This window comes from Uranotaenia lowii, chromosome 2 (genome assembly GCF_029784155.1).
Source record: "Uranotaenia lowii strain MFRU-FL chromosome 2, ASM2978415v1, whole genome shotgun sequence".
In the NCBI taxonomy this organism is placed as follows: domain Eukaryota; kingdom Metazoa; phylum Arthropoda; class Insecta; order Diptera; family Culicidae; genus Uranotaenia; species Uranotaenia lowii.
This window is the reverse complement of record NC_073692.1, coordinates 227,872,037-227,894,638: the sequence shown is the minus strand read 5'-3', so window position 1 is coordinate 227,894,638 and position 22,602 is coordinate 227,872,037. Positions and strand designations below refer to the sequence as shown.

The window sequence follows — 22,602 nt, the reverse complement described above, 5'->3', positions numbered from 1 at the left end:
AGAGATTCAATTAATTTTTAAAATATGTTAAATAATTGAAATTTGAGATATTAAATGAAAATATCAATATACTGCGCAGACTTAAGAAAATTTGTTCAATGAAATAAAATTTTCTTTACAGCTTTTTTCTCAATAATTTCAGAAATACTTGCCTTTCAAAATTAAAAAAAACTGTCGGATTTCAGTTTTTTAGATTTCTCAACATCATCATCATTATCAAAATATAATCTCTTATTGAAGAATAACAAACAGTTTCAAAATAAGTTTTTTTTTGTATCATTATTTTATATTTCATTTGTTATCGATGATTAATTTCACTTAAAACTGATTCATTTTTAAACTTCATATCACGCCAAAACCTTCTAAAGCAATCATAAAAATATAGGTTTCAAAATGCTGCCTAATTCCATACATAAGTTCAAAAAATGGTTAGACAATTTTAAAGAAAAAAATTCATTCGCAAATCTCAAACCTTATCTTTCATTTGATATTAAAATTTATGGAGCGTTGAATCAACGCTAGTTATTAAAAAAAGTAAGAAGAAATAAATACATATTGTAAATAAGCGAGTAAAACTTGATAAGAAGCATTTTCAGCATTCGTCATTAATTTGTTCCTCATGTTATTTTTTTAATTCAAATAAATTTATTCAGTTTAATTCTTACTTTTTTTTTTAATTTTCAAATAACATTTAACGAATTTCAAGGTCAAACTAATCAACAAATTTAAAATATTTTTGGTAAGTTTGCCTTTGTTTTTCAATTCTGAATTTGGAAGTTCTGAAAACATAGACTTTTTCGAAATCTTTCTTAATTTGTAATAAAAAAAATCTTAATTTCTTTCTTTTTTCTTTTCCCAATACTTCAATTTTACTTTTTCAGCGATAATGAATTGTTCAAATGTTGTATTTCAAATATATAAAGTTATTATTGCGAACTTCAATTGAACATTAACCTTTAATTTTAATAACTGGAAGAATTCCAAAAAAAAAAAAAAAAATCACTCACTGGTACTGTTGATATAATTTTTTCTTTTATCAAATTTAATTCAATTCTCATATATGTGTTTTCAATAAATTCAAACCGTGAATAAATATTATTTCAAATTTAAAATGCTTCAATGGAATTTAGAATCAACGCTTCAATTGAAAAAGAAGTAAAGCAATGTAGGTAATTTAAAATGATCAACAGTTAATAGTTGTTATCAATTTTCGAAAAAAAAATCATGATAAACATATATTTTTTTATAAAAGGATTTAATTTCTTTTGAAATCAGGTGTTATATTTAATGTTTTCTGTTTATGTGCTCTGATTATTATGTCCAAAGTTTTAAATTCTGGTTTTATTTTAAATTTTAATTCGAATTCGATTTGTGGTGTCGAAAATATTGGCTAAAATTTCTAGTCCCGAAAAAGAACCATCATCTTGAATAATTTGTAAAAAATTTCCCGAAAATTACATTTTTTTGAAACTTTGATTTTGCTTTTTTTAATCGTATTATTAAAATTTATTTTATATTTTAGAATTTGTTTGATGTTCATTAGTAAAGAAAAATTGTTAAAGAAATCGATTTCCTTATTTTTTGTGCCTTTTTGGAATTTTTATTATTCCTAGCTAAATTCGAATTTCAAAAACCCCTCCCATGGACGGGTCCTTCTCACGGGCCTGGTAAAGTGGGAGGTAAAGTTTAAAAAAAAAATGGAAGTTGCAAAGCCTAGATTTTTAAATCAGTTCTCTTCAAATAACGACGAATAATCAAATGTTCGATTTGAAATTTGATGTATGTATTTTTATGGATTGACTTGATGTATTCGTAAATTATAATATTTAAACAATTATGTGAAAGCTCAATTTGCAGGAAGGTGTTAAAAAAAATATCCCGCTTAAATACTGTTGTTTCTTTGATTTCCAGCTTTGCGAGAGATGTTATAATTTTATAATTTATTCTAGATAGGTTTTTTTACCGTTTGGAGACAACGAAAAAATGAATTAAGATCAATAACTGTCAAAACAATCACGGATTATCATCGTCACCCAGTAAAATCATCGCCAAATAATGCCACAAAATCAAAAGACTTCAATAAATGCATAAGTAGTACAGACGACGAACCTCCACTCAGTTCGCCAATAATAACTATAAGAAAGAAGCCTACCTAGATCCTATCTCACTAAAAGTGTCAACATTGGAAGCTTACCACTAGAAACAAATTTGTTTGTTCGGGGGTGGAAATGTGTTTCCATTCCATCAATCGACTCCGGCCAAGGCCATCAGATCCACGGTATTCACATCGGCTGCATCATTTCCGGACTCGCCACTTCCGCCAACGCCAGCCAGATCCAGCCCCATCGCCCCCTCGACCCCGGTACTGCCCAGATTGTGGGTCAAGCTATGCCTCCGGAGGTCACAATTCCGCCGGAAGACCTTCCCGCACGTTCCACAGTGATACGGCTTGATGTCGGTGTGGGTCAGCAGGTGCGTCTTCAGATTCGATCGCTGATTAAAACTCCGCGAACAAACCGGGCACTTGTGCGGTGATTCTTCCATGTGCAGGATCTTGTGCACCGCCAGCGTTCTCGATTGGCAGAAACCCTTGCCGCATTCCAGACACTTGAAAGGTTTCTCCTTGGAGTGAATGTATCTGCGATCCATTGTGGCCAAGTAGTTGGTTGATTGAGTGCGGATGGATGGCGGATGAGTTTTCGTCGGTGTTTCCGGTTTTGGAAAGAAAAGAAAAGAAAGAGGAAAATAATGCTATTAAATGTTTCGTTGCTGGAGATAAAATTATTATCTAGCGTATAAGCAGAAGCGAATCGGTTTCGAAGAGCACTTTGGGACTGAGACAACAAATTTTGAAACCCCTAGTTCAACAACCTAGCCTTATTTGCAGAAACATAGAAGCTCAAATGCTGTTCCATGATGATGTTAATGATTCAAATCACCGGGTTGAGCCACCATGCCTGGCTATCTAAGAATAAACTAAACCAGAGATCAGCAAACTGCGGCTTGCGAGCCTCATGCGCCTCTTCGGATGTGAGGTCTGCGTGATAATGATGAAAATCAGTCAGAAGCTTTTGTTATTTAAAAAGCTTTTAAAAATATGTAAAAACCAATCAAAATTACTCGTTACTTTTTGGACGACACTTTAAAACATTGCAAAAAAAAAATTCAAAACAAAGGTTTTTAGGTTTTGTTGATTTTTTTTCTAATACCGAAAGTTATTTTCTCTTCTGCGAGACAAGTTTTCTATGAGAGAACTTTTTCCCATTCTGTTTTATAAGAGAATTTCGACAAATTTCTAATGAAGTTTCAACCATAATTAAATTTTCGATATTATTAAAAGCAAAAATTTAATAATTTTGCCGGCTTCAACAAACAGGTTAAATTTATTTATTTATTAAGTCAAACTATTTAGACTACAATACTTAAAACTACTTAAAACTAATGTAAGCTATTGTTTTGTTGTTCTATGAAGTTGTTTTTGAATGCCTTTTTAAATTGTGTTTTGTTCATCGCTACGTCTATAATTTCACTCTGTAAATTGTATTTGTACATCATTTGATTAATAGGTTGATGTTTTGCATAGTCTTTGTCGTAAAGTTTTAGGTAAAACAAATGTTTATTTTTTAATGGACGGGAGGGTGCGTAAAAATTTAGTTTGGAAAGTAATTCAGGACTGTCTATTCTTTGTGTAACAACATCATTTACAAATGCAATTTGGGAAAATTTTCTGCGTTTACTGAGAGGTTCTATATCAATAAGCTTACAACGAGATTCATACGATGGCAGAGGAAAAGTGATCCAATTTATTTTACGTAGCGCATATAACAAAAATTGTTTTTGAACTGATTCGAGACGTTGCTCGTGAATATTTGAATAAGGATTCCATATGATGCTACAATACTCCAATATCGAACGAACAAAGGATATATAAAGTGATTTTATGGTGTACGGATCTTGAAAGTGTTCGCTGAAACGTGTTACAAATCCTAGCATGCAATTTGCTTTATTGATGATATTGTTCTGATGTTCTACAAACGTGAGTTTTGAATCCAGTATGACGCCGAGATCCCTTACAGTTTTGCATTTTTGTACTGGTTGATTGCCTAATTTTGTTTCAATGATGGGATAACTTTGCTTTCTGCTAAATGATATAGAGTTGCATTTTTTAACATTCAATTGAAGTAAACTTTTGTTGCACCATTCAAAGAAAACATTGATTTCGTTTTGAAATGTTTCAACATCTTCGGTTGTTTTTATTCTCAGAAATAGTTTAATATCATCGGCGTATATTAGGTATTCAATCCGTTTTACAATAAAGGAAATGTCGTTAACGAACAGTATGAAAAGGAGAGGTCCTAAATAAGACCCCTGAGGCACACCAGAGGACACAGCTACAGATTTGGATAATTCGTTTTGGAAACGAACGATTAGTGTTCGATCAGTTAAGTATGTTTGTAACCAGGAAAGAAGATTTGGATGAAAGCCAATTTTTTTTTAATTTGAAGAATAAAAGGGGTGTGTCAATGCGATCAAAGGCTTTGCTAAAGTCGGTATAAATAACCTCAACATGAAAGCCTTTGCTCATAGAATCGATAACGTATGTGACGAATTCGAGAAGATTTGATGCTGTAGAGCGTCCTTTGAAGAAACCATGTTATTTGCTCGTTATTATATTTTTTACTTGTTGATAAATTTTTTCATTTATTATTGATTCAAAGAGTTTTGGCATGCAAGACAAAATAGCTATTCCTCTTTAATGTAGATGTACGAAACATCTGATTTTTTCCCGGACTTGAAAATCGGAATTAAAAAAGATTTTTCCCAAAATTTGGGTACTTTTCTATAATTTAATGACATATTAAAAAGAATCAGAAGAGGCTCTGTCAATTCGGCCACCAAGTTTTTAAGGAAACATGGGGGAAGTCCATCAGGCCCTGCTCCTTTGGAAGCATCAAGCTTTCTAAGTCCTTCGGAAACATTATTGTAATCGATTTCATTGACCTGAATGCCGCACGCTAGATCTGGAATGACTGAAAAGTATTCTCTATCTCGGTCAACCTCAGTGAAAGAAGTGTACACTTCTTCAAAAAAAGTTGCAAATAAGTTAGAAATGTCCAGTGGATTATTTCCAATGCTTCCGTCAAGTGTCAATTGAGTAGGAAAGTTTGAATTTTTCATCTGCGTTTAGTATAGCCAAAGAACGCTTTTGGGTCTTGTTTAATTTCTTTTTCAATTTTCTGATTGTATTTTTCATAAGAACTTTTTACACATGAATTAAGCTGGTTGCATAAATTTATATAATTTTGATGATTTGTAACACTTCTATCACTTCTGTAGACTTTATGAGCTTTTTGCTTCCTATTTTGTAAATTTTTTAAATCTTTGTTATACCAGACAGGGTGTTTAGAGCTGTAGGATCGTCTTTTTAATTTTGAAGGTACATTACTGTTTATGAGATTAATCATTATGTTATAAAAGGTTTCAACTGCTGTATGGACATTTGCTTCATTCTTCAATATGCTTGACCACTCTATATTATTCAGCTCTTGTTTTAAGAGTTCGTAGTTTGAATTTTGATAGTCTGGCATTTTCTCGTACTCCCAGTCGTGAGGTTTGTCACAGTTATGAATAAAGAGCAAATATTCGATCGCTGTGTGAAATACTTCATTTTTCCATAGTGGATCTGCCGATTCATTTACACAAAAGTCTATAGAAGATCACGATACGTATTGTTACTATTCTTTACATGATTTACTTGGTTTAAGCCTAAAATAGAAGCGTTGTCAAAATTAGTTGTAAAGTTTCGTTCTCCCCTACAACTGGGAGTAAAATTGCTTCATTTTCATCATCCAAAATAAAGTCAGCGTTACGTTGATTGAAATCGCCATAAATGTGTAGTTTTGCTTCCAGGTTTTCAGCTACTGTATTTTTAAGAATTTGGAAAAATAAATCAAAATAGTGAGAAGTGGCATATTCAGGTAATTGAGTAAAATCTATTTTTGAAACTTTCTCCAGTAATGCCATCAATACTTGTTATGTGATATTTCCAATTTAAAAAAAAAACGAAATATTTTTCCTTTATCAAACGAGGTATAAATCACAAATTCAGGATCTATTTTTTTTTTTCTTTAATGCAGATTCGTTTTTTCAGTTATCAATGATTGATTTCAATCAACACATTTTCAAACTTACTCACAAAAATAAGAGGGTATAGACTAAATCTGTGTAATGTTTCGATTTCAAGAAATTTCATGAATTTAAAATTTAAATCTTAAGATTTCAAATTGTAAATCTTCCATACAAATGTAGGCACCAAAACGATATTTCTTTAGTTATCAATAAAATTCAAAATGATAAGAAGTTATTATCGAAAAAATTTGCTTCTTGTTCTGTTATTCTGAATTTTTGATTTTTGAGAACAGAATTTTCTATACATTCAAATAGAAAAAATAGTTTTTACCATTTGTCCTAGTGAGGACCCAAAATTTTAAAGGGCAGCGAAAAATATGTTGAAATTATTAACTATATTAAATGCACTTAAAAGGTTTCTAACGTTTCACAAATTTTTATTACTTTAAGTGGGGCTTGTGATATAGCTCAGTTGGCAAGTCTGTTGTCCTCTGAGCAGATGTCCGCGAGTTCGAGCCCAAGAGTAAACATCGAACACAGTTGTACCGGATAAGTTTTTCAATAACGATCCGCCAACTGTAACGTTGATAAAGTCGCGAATGCCATAATGATGGTAAAAGGACTATAATCGAAAAAAAAAAAATTAAGTCATCTTTTTTTAAGCCGATCATAATTTTTTAGTTCATCTATGAAAAGTTTCAAAAATGTGTAATCATTAGCAAAATTCTAAACTGCTTTGAATTTTTCAATATTCACAATCAAAAATAGAATTACATAATTTTGAATATTTTTAATGACTCATTTGTTGTGTTTTTTTGGTATTGTTATTATTTCTAGCTTCATTTGAAATGTGAAACCACTCCGTCCATCAACGGGTCTTTTGCACGGGCCTGTCTCTTAGACCAAATCAAAACTCGTTAGGGTTCTAAAAAAAAGACTCAACTCAAATTTTCAAACAATCTTCACACAAACGAAATTTGACATATTTTATTGACCCCTCCCTCTTTTAAAGCATGATGAAACTCGAAAAATTTCCAAATGATTCCGACAAAATTTAATGTTCTATCAATTTTATAAGATCCTTATCAAAAGTGGTACACAAAGAGTTTGAGATTATCTGTATTGGTAGGATTTACATAGTATGCCGAAAGGCGTTTTATTTTTTTATTTTTGTTATGCAAACTTTCGAAGTTCTAAGTGAAACATAATGGGGCTTGATTAGAGTGCCCCAAATGACCCGACATTTGAAAAAGTGATGTGCTACAGGCTTAAATTGATCCTAGGCCTAGTACAAGGTATCATGCCAAATTTGGGCCAGATCGGATCACGGGAAGGGGTCGCTCAACTAGCCTAAAGTTTGTATGGGATTTTGTGTCATTTTGTTCGGGAGGACCATGAAAATACAGTGGTTCTTGAATAACTTTGGTCGGTCAATTTCTTCCAAAAACGGTTTTTCTTGAAGACTAAACTATGACAACTATTTCATCCGAAGACTTCATTTCAATTTGACTTATGATAAAAAAGTTATTAGACTTCAAAAATGGGGTAACTTTTTTCAGGGTGATATACATCACTGTTAATGCTGCTTCAAATTGTTCGAAGCAGTGGCTCTCATTTATAGTGATGAATATCACCCTGAAAAAAGTTACCCCATTTTTGAAGTCTAATAACTTTTTTATCATAAGTCAAATTGAAATGCAGTCTTCGAATGAAATATTTTTCATAGTTTAGGTTTTAACCTTCCAAAGCTGTTCGCAAAATTTCCGTACAAATCTATTTTAGATAAATTTGACCTGTAGTTTACGTAAGTTCTCCTGGCCGCAAATATTGACCGATTTCGATGAATTTTAATTCATTGTTTAGATAATTTATTCTAGTTTCTCAATATAGAAAAAAAATTTTCGAAATATTTTACAAGATCACCAGTAGCTGATTCCGAATGAAAAAAGTCCCGAAAAAGACCTCTTTTTTGAATGCTTATAACTTGTGACTGGTTCCAAATATTGCGCTGATTTTATAATATTTGGAATTGTCAAGAATAAATCTATCCAAGGATGTATAATTTTCTGGTGGTCCAAAGGAAGTTTTGGCCGCTATCCCGGAACTTCCGGTAGAAAAAAATCTTACTCCAAAAAAGTCAGCCAATTTTGGCTTTGCATTGCTGTATCTCGCTTACCAATAGACCGATTCTCTAAATTCAAATTTTAGTTTTTGAAATAAATCGGCCGAAGGGGACCAAAGTTATTCATGAAAAACTGGATTTTCATGTTCCTGCCGAACAAAATATCTCAAAATCCCATACAAACTTTTGGCTCGTTGAGCGACCCCTTCTCGTGATCCGATCTGGCCCAAATTTGATATGAAACCTTGTACTAGGCCTAGCTAGGATCAATTTAAGCCTGCAGCGCATAACAAATTTGGGGCAGTCTAGGCTTGATCTGCTGGTCACGTCGCTTTATCGGCCTGATTAATTGAAACGATTTTGTATTGAAAAAGTTATAGCCTGAATGAGCTATTTGAGTCAGCATTACGAGGTGAAATTTGGCTAGTGACCTGATTTACATAAACCGTAAGGCAGACTCCACATTGAATAAAAATATTGAAAGATAACCTCAGCTTCTTAACAAAATAGAATTACAACAAAATCTATAATGGGGTTTTCTCGTAGTTTTAAAATTTGGAAAAGTGCAAATTCGGTACAGGGATTAGGGAAAAAAAATACAAATATAAAAAGACTTGGAATAAGAGAAGCACGATGTCACTGGGAAAAAACTTTATTTTTTGAAAATTAGAATAGCTTCCATTTGGGCCCAAATTTGAATCAATCCAACGAGGGGTCTAAAAATTTTTAATTTTTTCTCAAGATTTTATAACAAAATCATATGTGCAACACTTGGAAAACGCTTGTCTTACCTTAAGCCTTAATCCAACTCCATATGTTAATAACATTTTCTACTAGGGAATTTCACTGCCAATAATTTTGTAGAAGACATCAAAATGATATAAATTGAAAGAAAAGAGTTGGAATATCACAATTAGAGTGATTATTATTTCATTTGAAAAATCTTATAAAATTAATCTAATGATAACAATTTTTAGTGGTTGATTTGATTGAATACTATTATTTGAAAATATTCTCTAAATTTACTTTAAGTTGTCAGATCTTAAGTCATCAGATTTTTGCGATTTTTTTATTTTGTTTCGTTTCGTTTTTTTCGAAGTTTTTTTTTCAAATTCCTTGATGAAATCAAAAAAACGCGGAAGTTTGGAACACTGAAAACATTTGTCTATCGATTTCTACATTTTTGGCTTTCCCCTGAATGATGACATGTCTTTAATTTTATGAAAACAAAAAAATAACATCGTGTCATGAACGGAATTAATTGCAGTGACTTAAAATGATTAAAATAACTGTTTTACATTTATTTTCCCAGATTATGCACATATTCAAGATGTTGCTCAAAGAATGAAATTAGTAACACAATTTTCAAGTTAAGCTGGGGTCACTTGCAGTTGAAACATCACGAGAGGGAGAGGGAGGATAATAAAATTAATGCAAATTTTCTATAAATTGGAAATAATTGTACAACATCTTGCATGCAACAAACTTGTATAAACTCAACATTACACAAAATTGAAAAATCCTGCTAATTTGGATCGAAAATTTGAAAAAAAAAAAAAGAAGTCGTAAACAATAGGTAAATTATCATATATTCTACATTTTGGTTTCCACTCTTTCAACTATTTGAATTTTCGAAAAATTTATCGAGTTTTTGTCATAAATTTTCATTTATTACCTTTGAGCTTTTGGAAAAAAATAGAAATAAAAATAATTACAAATAAATTTAAGATTTTTGCTAGTAATTTGTAATAAATGTGAAAAACGGGTGAAATCCGGGCAACCGGGCCGGAATGGTCGCTTCCAAAATTTCAAATCCAGATAAATCTATGTAATATGCAAGCTTAGAATAAATAAAGTGGAAGGTATTTTTTTGAAAAATTTTGATCAAATCTTCGAAAACTAAAACAGTTAGAAGAGCGAAATTAAATCTGTAGAAGATGAGAATTCAACCATATTTTGAATTGCAAGCTTCTGCCCAATTTGTTACACTTTATTCAAAATTTGGATTAGTGATTATCAAGGTGTGATCAGTAAATGAGTTTTAAATGTAATTTATTTCAAAAAGCTCGTAAGCTGTTTTTATATTAAATTGAGTCGATTAGAAGTCATTTTAGAATTTCGCAAACCTTGGATAACGTTTTCATGAGTAAATGTGAACTTTTAGCTTTGTGTGGGAAAACAAAATATTTTGTACTCAAAAACCAACATACTTTTTGTTTCTTCTGTGGAACTCAGCTTGCTCATGGTTTTTGTGCCAATGAATTTGACATCACTGCTGGTGCTTGGCGAATTATTGCATGAATAGTAGTCGTGCAATACCTCGCTTGACTCCCAGCAGTGATGTCAATTGATTTTTTTGTGTTTCAATATCAAAAGATATGCCCCATGAAACACCTAATCACTTTTTTTTGTAATATTTAAGATATGAAACTATAGTCTTCGACGATGTTGTTCAACGAAAAATATTTCTTTAGAAAATTTATAAATTGGCACAAAAACCAAAAGTAGGATCCACTAAAAAAACAAAAATAATATTGATTTTCAGAACAAAATTTAAAATTTTCCCATACAACATAAAAATTCAAATTTACTCATGTAAACATTACTTAACATTTTTACAAAAAACCATGAATGAGTTTTGAGCCAAAACAAAGCTTTGATGACCCCAAGGTTTGAGAAATTTAAAAATTATCCCAAATCAATGCAGTCTAAAACTTCACATTATAAGCTCTTTGATTATTGTGAAATGAATGAGCCAAATTCCCAACCAGTTTTATTCCAAAAATTTAAAATATAACCTTTGAATCAAGACTGATAGAAACACTAATAGACAAATGATTCAGAATCCTAAATAGATTTGAGAGTCATATCATGAGATTTTGACATTTCAATTCTAATTTTTTTATTGAGGAATCAGATCTTGAATGCAAAATGATAATGAAAAAAAACTTGGTTTCTATATGTTTCAAGAACAAGACTTGAAATTTTCATGCTCCGCAGCCCTAATATCATTACTTCACTAGAATCGGATTTTTTTTCTCCTTTTTTGTGGGTGAGGTTTTTTCTGCGAAAATCTTGCGTTTACATACTCAAAATCCATGTGCAAGTTGAAGGAGGTGTTGAAATAATCCGAAAATTTGCAAGTTTACATAAAGTTAAACAAATTGATGCTTTGAAAATTATGAAATAAAAACTTGCGTTTCGTATTTTGATAATCTTTTAATGCCAAAACTATGTAAACTTTCCAATCCAATTTTCAAAACGTTTCAACTGAGAACCAAACAATTTTTATCGTTAATGGAGTGGCAAGTGAAGACCGTTTTAAGATTTTTGGAGAGCATGACTATTAAAATATTTTATCCATTTGGGCAATTTATGGCTTCTTACTTTTTATTTTAATGCACTAAGTGTTGTTTTAGCATTTGATAGCTGTTCTACAGTATTTTTTTCTTAAACAGGGGTTTCAGTTTTTTTTGTGCTTTTGGATAAAATCGTAGCTGAATATTGTCTGAGAAACATATTTTAAGGATTTTATTCGTAAACAACACTTTGTTTTGTGAGTAACTTTTGAATGCATGGATAGAAATTGATGAAATTTTCATTGAAGCTACCTGAAAGTGTAAAGTGTATTTGTGTAATTGTAATTTGCTGACGATCTGTCAAGTGGTTTTTGAGATAGCGTCCAATACTGAAGTTCATTGACCATTTTTTTTGGGCGGGATCGAAAAAAATCCAGAAAAGTCCTAATGGGAGACCCAAATACCGCTGAAAATCAACTATTCGACCACATGGTTCACATGGTAAATTGTTTGAAAAGTCCTAGAAGACCCAATAGTGAGCTGAAATTTGAATAAAAATGAAGATTATTGATTCCAAGAAGTGAGAGGAATGTGAGAGGTTTTTTAAAGCTAAATCTAAAAATTTGAATAGTGGAAGTGATTAAAAGTTAAACTTTCCTGACTAATTCGTCTAACTGACTTCTAAATATCTCTGACTTCATTTCTACAAGATAGAAACGCTGTCCACAGGAAAAATCAACAAAATACGGTGGTCAAATCCAGCGCAAAAAATGGACTGCTTGTGGGGAGATATTTTGAAAGAAAAATCACCTGGCAGGTTTCCAACCAGAAACTTTCGATTGACAAGTCTCGCCTGTCTTTCCAGGAGATAAATAAGTGGACAAAAGTTAAAAATTTTATGTCTAGTACTTGAGGAGGCTAACGATCTGTGAAAATTGCAAATTACTCAGTCTTTCATAACGATTGACACGATGAATGGCTAAAAATACAAAGAAGTCTGCCTGCAAACGCGACAGTTTTCTCTGCAAAGCATCCAAATATGTCCCACAAAGTTAATACTCTATTAATGTTGGATCTGGAATTGTGCCGTTACGAAAAAAAGGTGGTGACGCGATAAAAAATCAAATTTTTGTGCTGGAGGAGGACAATCGGCTAAGTTTGATATAACTTCGACCAAATTCAAAATTTTTTGTGAAATTAATCGTCAGGAGAAGGCCTGACCTAACAGTTTTTGAAATTCAGCAAAATAATTTGGGACGGATGAGGGTGAAAACCTTTAAAATATGAGTTTAATTTATTCAAATATTTTAAACTTAATATTGAACAGATCTGAGATGTTTTTTTTTGCAAAAAATGTTGTGTTCAACAAATATCATTGTTCAGTTTTAAAAGTAAAGATTTGATATCCAGTGCTTCTAGTGAGTTAGTGCATTGTCTTTTCTTATGTGAACACTAATTATTGTGCAAAAGATAAAATAATGCAACTGTTTTCAAGTTTGAACTTTTGTATTTTATTAATTTTGAATCTTCCAACTTAAAAGGTTGCCGACCCCTGAAGTAAACACATCCCGCGTATGGTTCCCCCTGGATCGAGGAACCCGGGAAGAACCGTCGAAAGCCGGGACAATCCGGGGAAGGGGAATCCAGGTCGGACGAAACGGGATGGAACTGATCTCCCGTGGCGGCAATCGGCCGCACTCCACAAACTAAAAGGCCCGGGCACGCGAGAACAGACACGTCAGTTCTGGTTTTCAGCATGTCGTCGACGACGTCCGAGAACGATCTTGTGTCTTCAGCTTGTTGTAGGTATACATTCGAATATAATAAAAATCAAAAACATGTTTCCGTTCCGCGTCCGCCTTGTTTTGTGATATTTTTTTTTTCAATCTTATTTTTCTCCATTTGTTGATGTTGCGAAAGCGTTCTGTGTGAGCCGCTCATCGAAATCACGCGTCAACGGATCTCTTGACACGATGGGGGAAAATAGTACACAAATACCACTTTCATCGGGCATATCCCAAAAAAATAAATTTACAAAGAACGAGAGCTGATCGCGACAAATCCGCGCAGATCCGGCTATCTCAACTTTGGCGGTGTTCCTACAACTTTTTCTTTGTTACGGCTGAAATTTCGGTTCTGAGATTGCCGCATGTGTCGATCGACTGTCAGCGCAAAGTTAAGATGCCGAACTTTGCTGTGGCAATGCACGAAATCATGATTCGACATCTTCGAGAGAGATCATCATCGGGATCTGTCGTTCGGGAATATCTGTTAATAGATTTTTGGTCGGTTGGAATCAACTAACATCCTGCCTTATAATTTCCCATTCTAATTGCTTTTAGAATTTTTATGGTTACTCTCACTTTGGAAAAAAGGCATTCATTTTTTAACTCTGCTTTACTGCCGTTCTAAGCAAGAATGTCCCATGTGACTCGTCTCTCGTTCGCTTTATAACTTTTCTGTACTCTGCCTATCATGTAATAATTGAATCCAATTCTAAGAATTTGAACTAAAGTAACATTTTGTCACTCTTTACCCCATAAGAGCTTTAACGCTTAAAAATCCCTATGTGGATAGGCTTTATGCCATACTTTGTCAAGAATTCCCATGTGGATAGGCTACATGCCATGTTTAATACATTGAATTTATTTTCTTATCCTTTTTATAGGTTTTCAGATTTCTCAGGTATATGATGAAATCTGCAAAAAAAAAGGCTAGGCACAATTTTCCCATTTGTTTGGATAACGTGCCGCTTTTAAGCCTAACCCTTTTCTGATACCTGATACCTGAACATTAAACTTTCTATAAAAAGAAATTTCACGATTTTCACGACTAGATTGAGAGGCAAAAAACTTAATCGTACATAAGTGGTGTACTGTGAGTGGAATCTTGGCGTGTACTGTGAGTTGAAAATTTGCCATAGAAGAGAATGTGAGCGTTAGAACGGTATGGCGACTATTAAAAAAATTTGGTGAACATTGTAAATTCGAAGATGAACTGAGGAGTGGTCGAAATCTGGTTCTGTAAGTCCAGCTATCGACTTAAAGGTCAGGGATGCCTACAAACAGAAACCATCGGCTTCCGTTCGGGATGTGGCGAGAAAAGTCGGGACCTCGACGTCTAACGTGATGCGTGCTAAAGAGCGACTTGGGCTCAAATGTACCGAAAGCAGAAAAAACCTAAAAAGAACCCAAATCAAGCAGCTTCTGTCAAACCAAGAGCCCGGAAACTGTATAGTTCAATATTTTTCCAAAGTTCTGGGTGCATTATCATGGACGATGAAACGTATGTGAAAAGGGGCTATCAAACCTTTCCTGGGCCACAACACTTCATTGTACGCAAGGATAAGGATATCCCCGAAACGGAGAAGGCCATTTTCAACGCAAAATTTGGCAATAAGATGATGGTATGGCAGGTAATTTTCGAGTGCGGCAAAATATCTAGCCCGTACGCCACATCGGAAACAATCAACACTCAGAACTATATCAAGGAATGCCTTCAGAAGCGTTTATTTCCGATGATCTAGCAGCATGATGGACCCGTTATATTTTGGCCCGATTTTGCATCATGTCATTACGACAAAGACCATTGAGTGTCTCGGCAGGGTTCAACAAGGATCGGTACTTGGCACGGTATTGTGGAACATCGTTTAAGACGATCTGCTGAGACTGCGTCTCCCCACGGGAGTGAGACTTGTGGGATTCGCCGACGACGTGGTTCTCTTGGTATCGGGCCCATCAACCGGAGAGGTCCAGCTACTCGCCACAGTAGCGATAGCGATTAAGAAGGAGGGAAATTTGGATGCGCTCCAAGAGCTTGCGTCTGGCTCACCACAAGACCTAGATGGTGCTGATCACCAACCTGATTTCAGCACAATCAGGGACGATTGCAGCTGGATCGTGCGCAATCGAGTCCAAGCGTGCGATCACCTGGGGGTGATGATCGACGATCGGCTGAGCTATACGGCCCACGTCGACTACGCCTGTAAAAGAGCGGCAATGGCGACAGCAGTCTACTCACGGGCCATGTCGAACAACTCGGTGATCCGCTGCAGCAGAAGAAGGATCCTGACGAGCGTGACCTCATCTACTTTGCGGGACGGAGCTGCAGCCTGGAAGGAAGCTTTGAGCAGGCAGTGTAGTCTGCAAAAGCTCTGCAGCGTGCAGCGCTGATGAACCTGCAAGTTATCAGCGCGTAAAAAAAGAGGAAGTGTCTTCTGCTACGCGCACAGGCACATTCCCGATGTTTGGAAACCTGCCAGAGAGGCCTTGATTTCTAGCTGGCAGCACCAATGGGACAGCTCGAAACGCGGCCGGTGGACCAATCGCTTGATCCCTAACTTCGGATTTTGGATGGATCGGAGATATGGAGAGGTGGATTTCTGCATGACACAGTTCTTGACTGGTCATGAATGTTTCATGCAGTACCACCATCGGTTTGGAGCCGTGGCCTCGCCATTCTGCCCAACCTGCGGTGACACAATTGAAACACCAGAGCACGTAGTGTTCAACTATCCGAGGTTCGAAGGGGTACGCACTAGCATGCTTGTCGCCCCGGACCAGACACGACAGCCGACAACATCGTGCGGAGGATGTGTGAGGATGTCAATACTTGGCGCGTGGTTAGCGATGGGTTCACTCGGATCATTACTGCCCTGCAGAGGATTTCGAACAAGCATCAGTCCGCGACCTGTGGAGGGTGACTCCTTCGTCAGGATGCATCTGGGTAGTGTGCGTCCGAACCTGGTATTAAAGCATACAAAGATCAGACTATACTTTCTGCGTCGCAGACCGAAAAGCGTCGGGAAAAACTGAGAGAGATCGTTGCACATCTTTTCCGGCAGCATGGCCCGACGCAGTGGCCACCTACCCCGTACGACGCGGGTACCCACGACATCGAACCAGTAACGAAAGAGGAACTTGTGGCTATCGCTAAGAAATTTGCGGTGAATAAGGCCTCAGGTCCGGACGGAACGCCAAATGCATTGCTGAAGGTGGCGGTACAGATCATTCCGGATACTTTAAGAGTGGTGTTACAAAAGTGTCTCGACGAGGGATCGTTTCCCAATTCGTGGAAAACGGCGAAGTTTGTGCTAATACCGAAATCTGGGAAACCCCCAGAGCATCCATCATCATATAGACCCATTCGAGGATAATATTTAACAGACTTATTATCAACACAGAAGGCGAAAGTGGACTGTCGGACAGACAGTTCGGTTTTCAAAAGGGAGATCTACAGTGGACGCCATCCGAATGGTGACAGAGTACGCAAAGCGCGCATATAAAAGAAGCGGACAGGTGTTCATCACTGCGCCCCATTGGGACAATCGACGTTAAAAATGCCTTCAACAATGCCAGCTGGGAAGCTATTGCCAAAGCGCCTCACAGGATGCATGTTTCCAATACCCTCTGCAGGATAATAGAAAGCTTCTTCGAAAATCGAGTCCTGACGTACGAAACCGAAACAGGGTTACGATCTACTGCCTTAACAGTGGGTGTTCCACAGGGTTCCATACTCAGACCTGTGCTTAGGAATGCCATGTATAATGAGATGTTAACGCTGAAACTACCAGCAGACGTGCATGTCGGATTTGCTGACGATATCGTGCTCATGATCACCGGCGAAACAATCGAGGAGGTAGAAGACCTTGCAACAGTGTCCGTAGAAAGGGTTGGCATCTGGATGGAGGGAGTTAAGCTTCAGATAGCTCACCTTAAACCGAAGTTCTGCTCGTGACCCATAAAAGAGTTGTGCCGCACATGGAGATTACTGTTGGAGGACACACGACATCTTTGAAACAGCAGCTGAGATACCTTGGAGTAATGGTCGACAATCGCTTAAGTTTTGGTACGCATTTACTGTTGTGAAAGTGCATCCAAAGTTATAGATTCTACCGAACTGCCATGGTCCAAAGGTAGCAAGAGACGTCTCCTTGCGAGCATAGCACTGTCGAAACGACGATACGGAGGAGCGGCCTGGAGCTCCGCGATAGAGGTAGAGCGCAACAGATCCAAATTACGGAGCACACATCGGCTGATAGCTATGCGAGTTTCCAATGCATGCCGGACCATATCAGCAGATGCAGCTTTTGACATCGCCGGCATGATTCCCATCGACTTAACTCTGGCGGAGGATATGGAGTGTTACAAAGCAAGAGCTGTTAGAGGAATGCGTAAAATTCAACGAGCAGCGTCAATGCTCAAGTGGCAAGAGCAATGGGACGCATTGAACAACGCAAGATGGACGCATAGGCAATTCCCGCGACTTTTAGACTGGGTAAATCGGAAGTATGGAGTGGTCAACTTCTACGGGTCTTGGGTGCTTTAAGCAATACCTTCATTGCCCGGAATGCGTAGATACGGAGCAATCGGCAGAACATGCTATCTTTGTCTGCGCCAGGTTCATTTCAAGGCGTCAACAACTTCAAAATTTGAACGCTGAAAATATTGTGAGTGAAATGTGAGATGGCGGCTCAACGTCTAGTTTTAAATGTAAACGTAAACAAGTTTTAGCAACCGGAATTGCAGTCCAAGTGGCCTAGGCTTAAGAGTACCCTCAGTGTTGGGTTGAATTTTGAAATTAAATACCCAGATTCTGTCAGGTTTAAAAATAAAATTACTCGAATGTGTCCGGTCCGTATACGTCCGTAAAAAATACCTTAATCTTACATCATCATATCATATAACGTCTTTTATATTAGAAAACATAGAACGCCTATAAGATTTGACGCAGCGAAATGATTTATTGCATTTTAGGAGCTCATCAAATCTCGCTGCCATAACGATTCCTTCGACAGAATGTTATTATTTAACGGAATTGGATGATTTCGTCACTGTCACTAGTTGTTCGACGATGTTAATGAAAAATTCAACATTCATTTTTTTTATTGAACTTATGATAAAACGAAGTTTTCTAAATCAGCAAGTTCAAGATTTTGACATACAGATTGATATTTTTTATAGCCTTTCGTAAGCAGTATTTACACAGCATTTTAGTTCAGTTAGTGCGTCCTGTTCGTTTTCTCAGTCCCCAAATGTGCTCTTGAACTTATATGTCAATGTCAGTAAGCGAGCAGGATTAGCAAAAGCGAAGCTGAATCACAATTCTTCACCTACCTTTACAACAAAAAACACTTTTGGTGGGATCGATCAAAACGAACGGCAAACTCACACTGAACTCAACAGTCTCCACTGTAAACAGAAATTAAACAAACACCACTCACTCTTATTTTCAACCAAAGATATCCGAGGGAGAAACATCATAAAAAAACACCAAAATATTTGCCGAAAGGCTGATCATAATTCATCGGCTAATGACTTTGGCATCGAGATTTTGAAAATGTAAAACAAAAAAAATACACTAACTTGGAGGAATCTAAATCCACCCGCACGTCGCGTTTTTTTTCACTGCTGCTTGAGATAAGCGAAAAATTCGAGAAGCGTCAAAACTAACATTTTAAGCTTATCTTCATTGGCGTCGCGCCGGCCGTTTGTTGGTAGTGTCTTGTCTTGTTTTGGGGCACGCGCGATGCTCTGCTGAACCAATTTGGGAATCGAGAAACAAAAAACAGTGTTGTTGGAATATGAAAAATCGTCAAACGATCGGATACAAAAGCATACTGACACCGAAATCTGTATGATAATATTCCACTTAATATTTATCGTTTCGCGCCCGTCTGTTCAATATTCACGAGATTAATCACGATGAATCATTCACGAGGTGGATTGGGCTGAAGAGTTGCAGAAGAGTTGGAGCATAAGCTCGTCTAAATTCAAGGGACTGTTAACATGAAAGTTGACCCACAGGATTACAATACTTTTGAGCTTTTGAAAAGAGTCCCAAAATGCTACATCCATCATAACGATCAAGACGGGGTCATATCGATCAAACGGGAGAATTAATTTACAAAAAAAAAAAGAATAACAGATTAAATTTTTTTTTTAAATCACTTTATCAATAGTCTTTTCAATCACTGCAGAACTGAAACTAATTATTCGTAAGTAGCTAAAGCATGGATCTTCTTAAATCTGGACGCACTGTATATTATACCATAGCGCTCTTAGTTGTCGGATCTGGAATGCTTTGACAGTACTTTTTGGAATGTTTCCTAATTCAGCGCTGAAAATTTCATTACGATTCGTTTTGTTTCAAAAATGTTACACGTGATGGAAGCCGCGAGATAAAAATTTATTTTGGATACCCACGTAAAAAACCCGGGGTCGGGTTCAAAAATCACGAAAAGATCGGATGCAGCGTTCCCAAAACTGCATTTGAAGGTGTTGAGAACAGAGGTGCCAGGTCGTTTTGTCAAAAATCAGGACACCGCGAAGAAAAAATCAGGATTTTTCAGGACACCCCCAAATGGCTGAAAACAAAATGCAGTTCTGCTTAGATTGCATAACTAAAGGCGAAATATAGGTGCTGAAGACGCCTCGAATTATGCAACTGAAGCGAGAATAACCTTGGCTGGCCTGCAGTTAATATCGAAAAACCTAATTTTAATGTAATTTAAATCAAAGAATCTCATTGGTTCAACTGGTTAAACTATTTTATTTAAGATTTGTTTGATGTTCTCATCAATTAACAATAAATTTAGTTATGTTTTGGATATTTTTCAAAAATCAGGACAAATCAGGACATTTTAAGGGTCATTTTTCAAAAATCAGGACAATTCAAGCGTTTTTGAAAAATCAGGACGGTCTCTAAAAAATCAGGACAAATCCTGATAAATCAGGACACCTGACACCCCTGGTTGAGAACGATCAAGGTAAACCCAGGGCAGTCGGACTATGACATGGCCAGGAATTCAATGCCGACCGGTGCACCGCCAGAAGGATTCGTCTGCGCGAAAGAATACGATCTTCTCGGGCCAGTGAACAACAAACCGGACATTGAAGAAGAAGAATGTAGATGCCAAAAGACGGTTCCGGAAGTTATACAACAAGGTTCTAAAGAAGTACGACGGATGCATCCTCATGGATGACGAAACGTACGTAAAGATAGGTTTGGGGCAGCTTCCTGGTAAAAAAAATTTAAAGACACTGGTCGGGGTCATGTCCCCGCCAAATTTAAATTAGTTTTTGCCGATAATTTGGCAAGAGCGCTCTAAGCTTGAATTGTTCATAAGCTTACCACAAGCCAAATTCAAGAAGGGTCTAACCTTTGAGAGAAGTTGCTTGAGTCTCAAGCGTGGATGGGATTTGAAGGTATTTTGCCAGGGAGAAGCCAAAAAATACAGGTTTTTCATTAATAGCTTTAATATACACTGGCTGATTGCTTTTCATGATTTTTTTTTCTTAAAGCTTTAAGTAATCCAAATATTTTACCCAAAGACTATAACACGATTGGACTTGAAACAAAATAGTTATTGCTGTTCAAAAATTTTATTTTCTCCGAAAATTGTCGTTTAGCACGCAATGAGTTTATTTTACATTGGATAACTGATGAACTTACAAATCTACATAAAAGAAAAAGAAAACTAATTCAGAATTTATGTTTATTATACTTTATTCAACTGAATAATAATACTTTGATGATGATACTAAAAATAATTACATTCTACAGTTTATTTCATTGTTACGACAAATTATTCGGACATTAAAGAAGAATGTTGAAAAAAAAAAGATTTTATTTCATTTAAAAAAATTGATGAAGTATGGGCGATTTGATTTTTGCGTTAAAACATCTTAAATCCAATTTACTTAATACTTCCTTGAAAATTTGTTAAAAATATATTAATTTACAAAATTGTGAAAAATACAAAAAAATAGAAATCTTCTATGTATTTATTTTCAGCAGTCAAAATAACTTGCGTTCTTGGGGAAAGTTGATAAAAACATTACACTTATTTTTTTTTATTTGTATCAGAAAAATTCATATTGTTTTTTAACCATTTACCTATTTTTTACTTATTATTCAGGGCACCCAAGTCAATCAAAATAAGCCCTTAATTTCTTAACACCCCAGAAAAAAGCCAATTTTGTAGCTTAGGTAATTTATCAAACCCTTTTCAAATTTTATGTTGAGCATTTGGAAGAACAAGAAACACGAAATAAAATTAAGGTGTACATTCATTTTTGAAGAATATTTCATATCAGCTTAGAATTGGAAATGATATTAAATTTATTTATGATTTTCAAAGTGATGAGTAATAAAGTTAGGAATGAACGTGTTTGGATACACTCCTTAATATAGTGATGATTTGAGTTACAAAATAAAAGATTTATTAAAGTACAATTCGACGTTGTCTAATTAGAAATTCGTGAACGTCATATAGTGTCGTAGCATGAAATGTCTAAGGTCTAGAGTGATAAATACTGCCGGAGCCGAACCAATTTTCTGTTAAGTTTGTCAACACTCATTTTAAACTCCTTTTGGAGTCAAGTAATTTCACTTCATACAGTAAATTAATTTCTTGAACTCATAATTTCACTTGACAAAATCTCAATGGGAGGGGAGTCAGGATTGACCTCTTAAACTTTCGCGCGGCCTTGGATCAATAAAATTATTTTTCTTGAATTGAATTCTCTTATATTAACTAAAATCATAATCGAAATGTTGATTTGAAGCATAACTTTCTGTTTTATTATTTATTTATCAATAAGTCAAATCAAAAGAAATCAACTTTTATTTATATTTTCATACAAAAAAATAATCCAAAACAAATGCTTAAATTTCTGTCCGCTGTCCAATTATCGATTAAGAATGTGTTTATGCTAGTTGAATTTATTTAGAATATTTGGACTCAAAACTAAGATTTTAAATGAAAGCTGCCTTTAAATTTAAATCGTTATTTTAAAACTCAATGATCTTGTCAACTCCAGATTTGAACATTGTTGTTGAAATTTTGTTCTTAAATTAAACGTTCAAACGTTCGTTCAATTTTATTTAAATTTTTGATTCATTTTAAATCATAATTACAATAAATATTTCTTCCTTAAAAATGTTAAAATATTGGTTATTACGCTTGATAGTAAAATGAAATCAGCTCGTTAATCTTGCACTCGACATTTACTATTGCAATAAGTAATGAGAGACTACCTAGAAAAAAAA

General features: G+C 35.3%; 1 protein-coding gene across 1 annotated transcript in view; it reads right to left on the bottom strand.

The window, feature by feature from the left end:
* Positions 1-1,283: 1,283 nt before the first annotated feature.
* LOC129746471 (protein sister of odd and bowel) overlaps positions 1,284-22,602 on the bottom strand; it is a 35,222-nt gene continuing 13,903 nt past the window's right edge. The window contains exon 2 of the mRNA XM_055740126.1: positions 1,284-2,638. Within this exon, the coding sequence (XP_055596101.1) occupies positions 2,245-2,638 (394 nt within the window). The 3' untranslated portion in view covers positions 1,284-2,244. The remainder of the gene's footprint in view (positions 2,639-22,602) is intronic.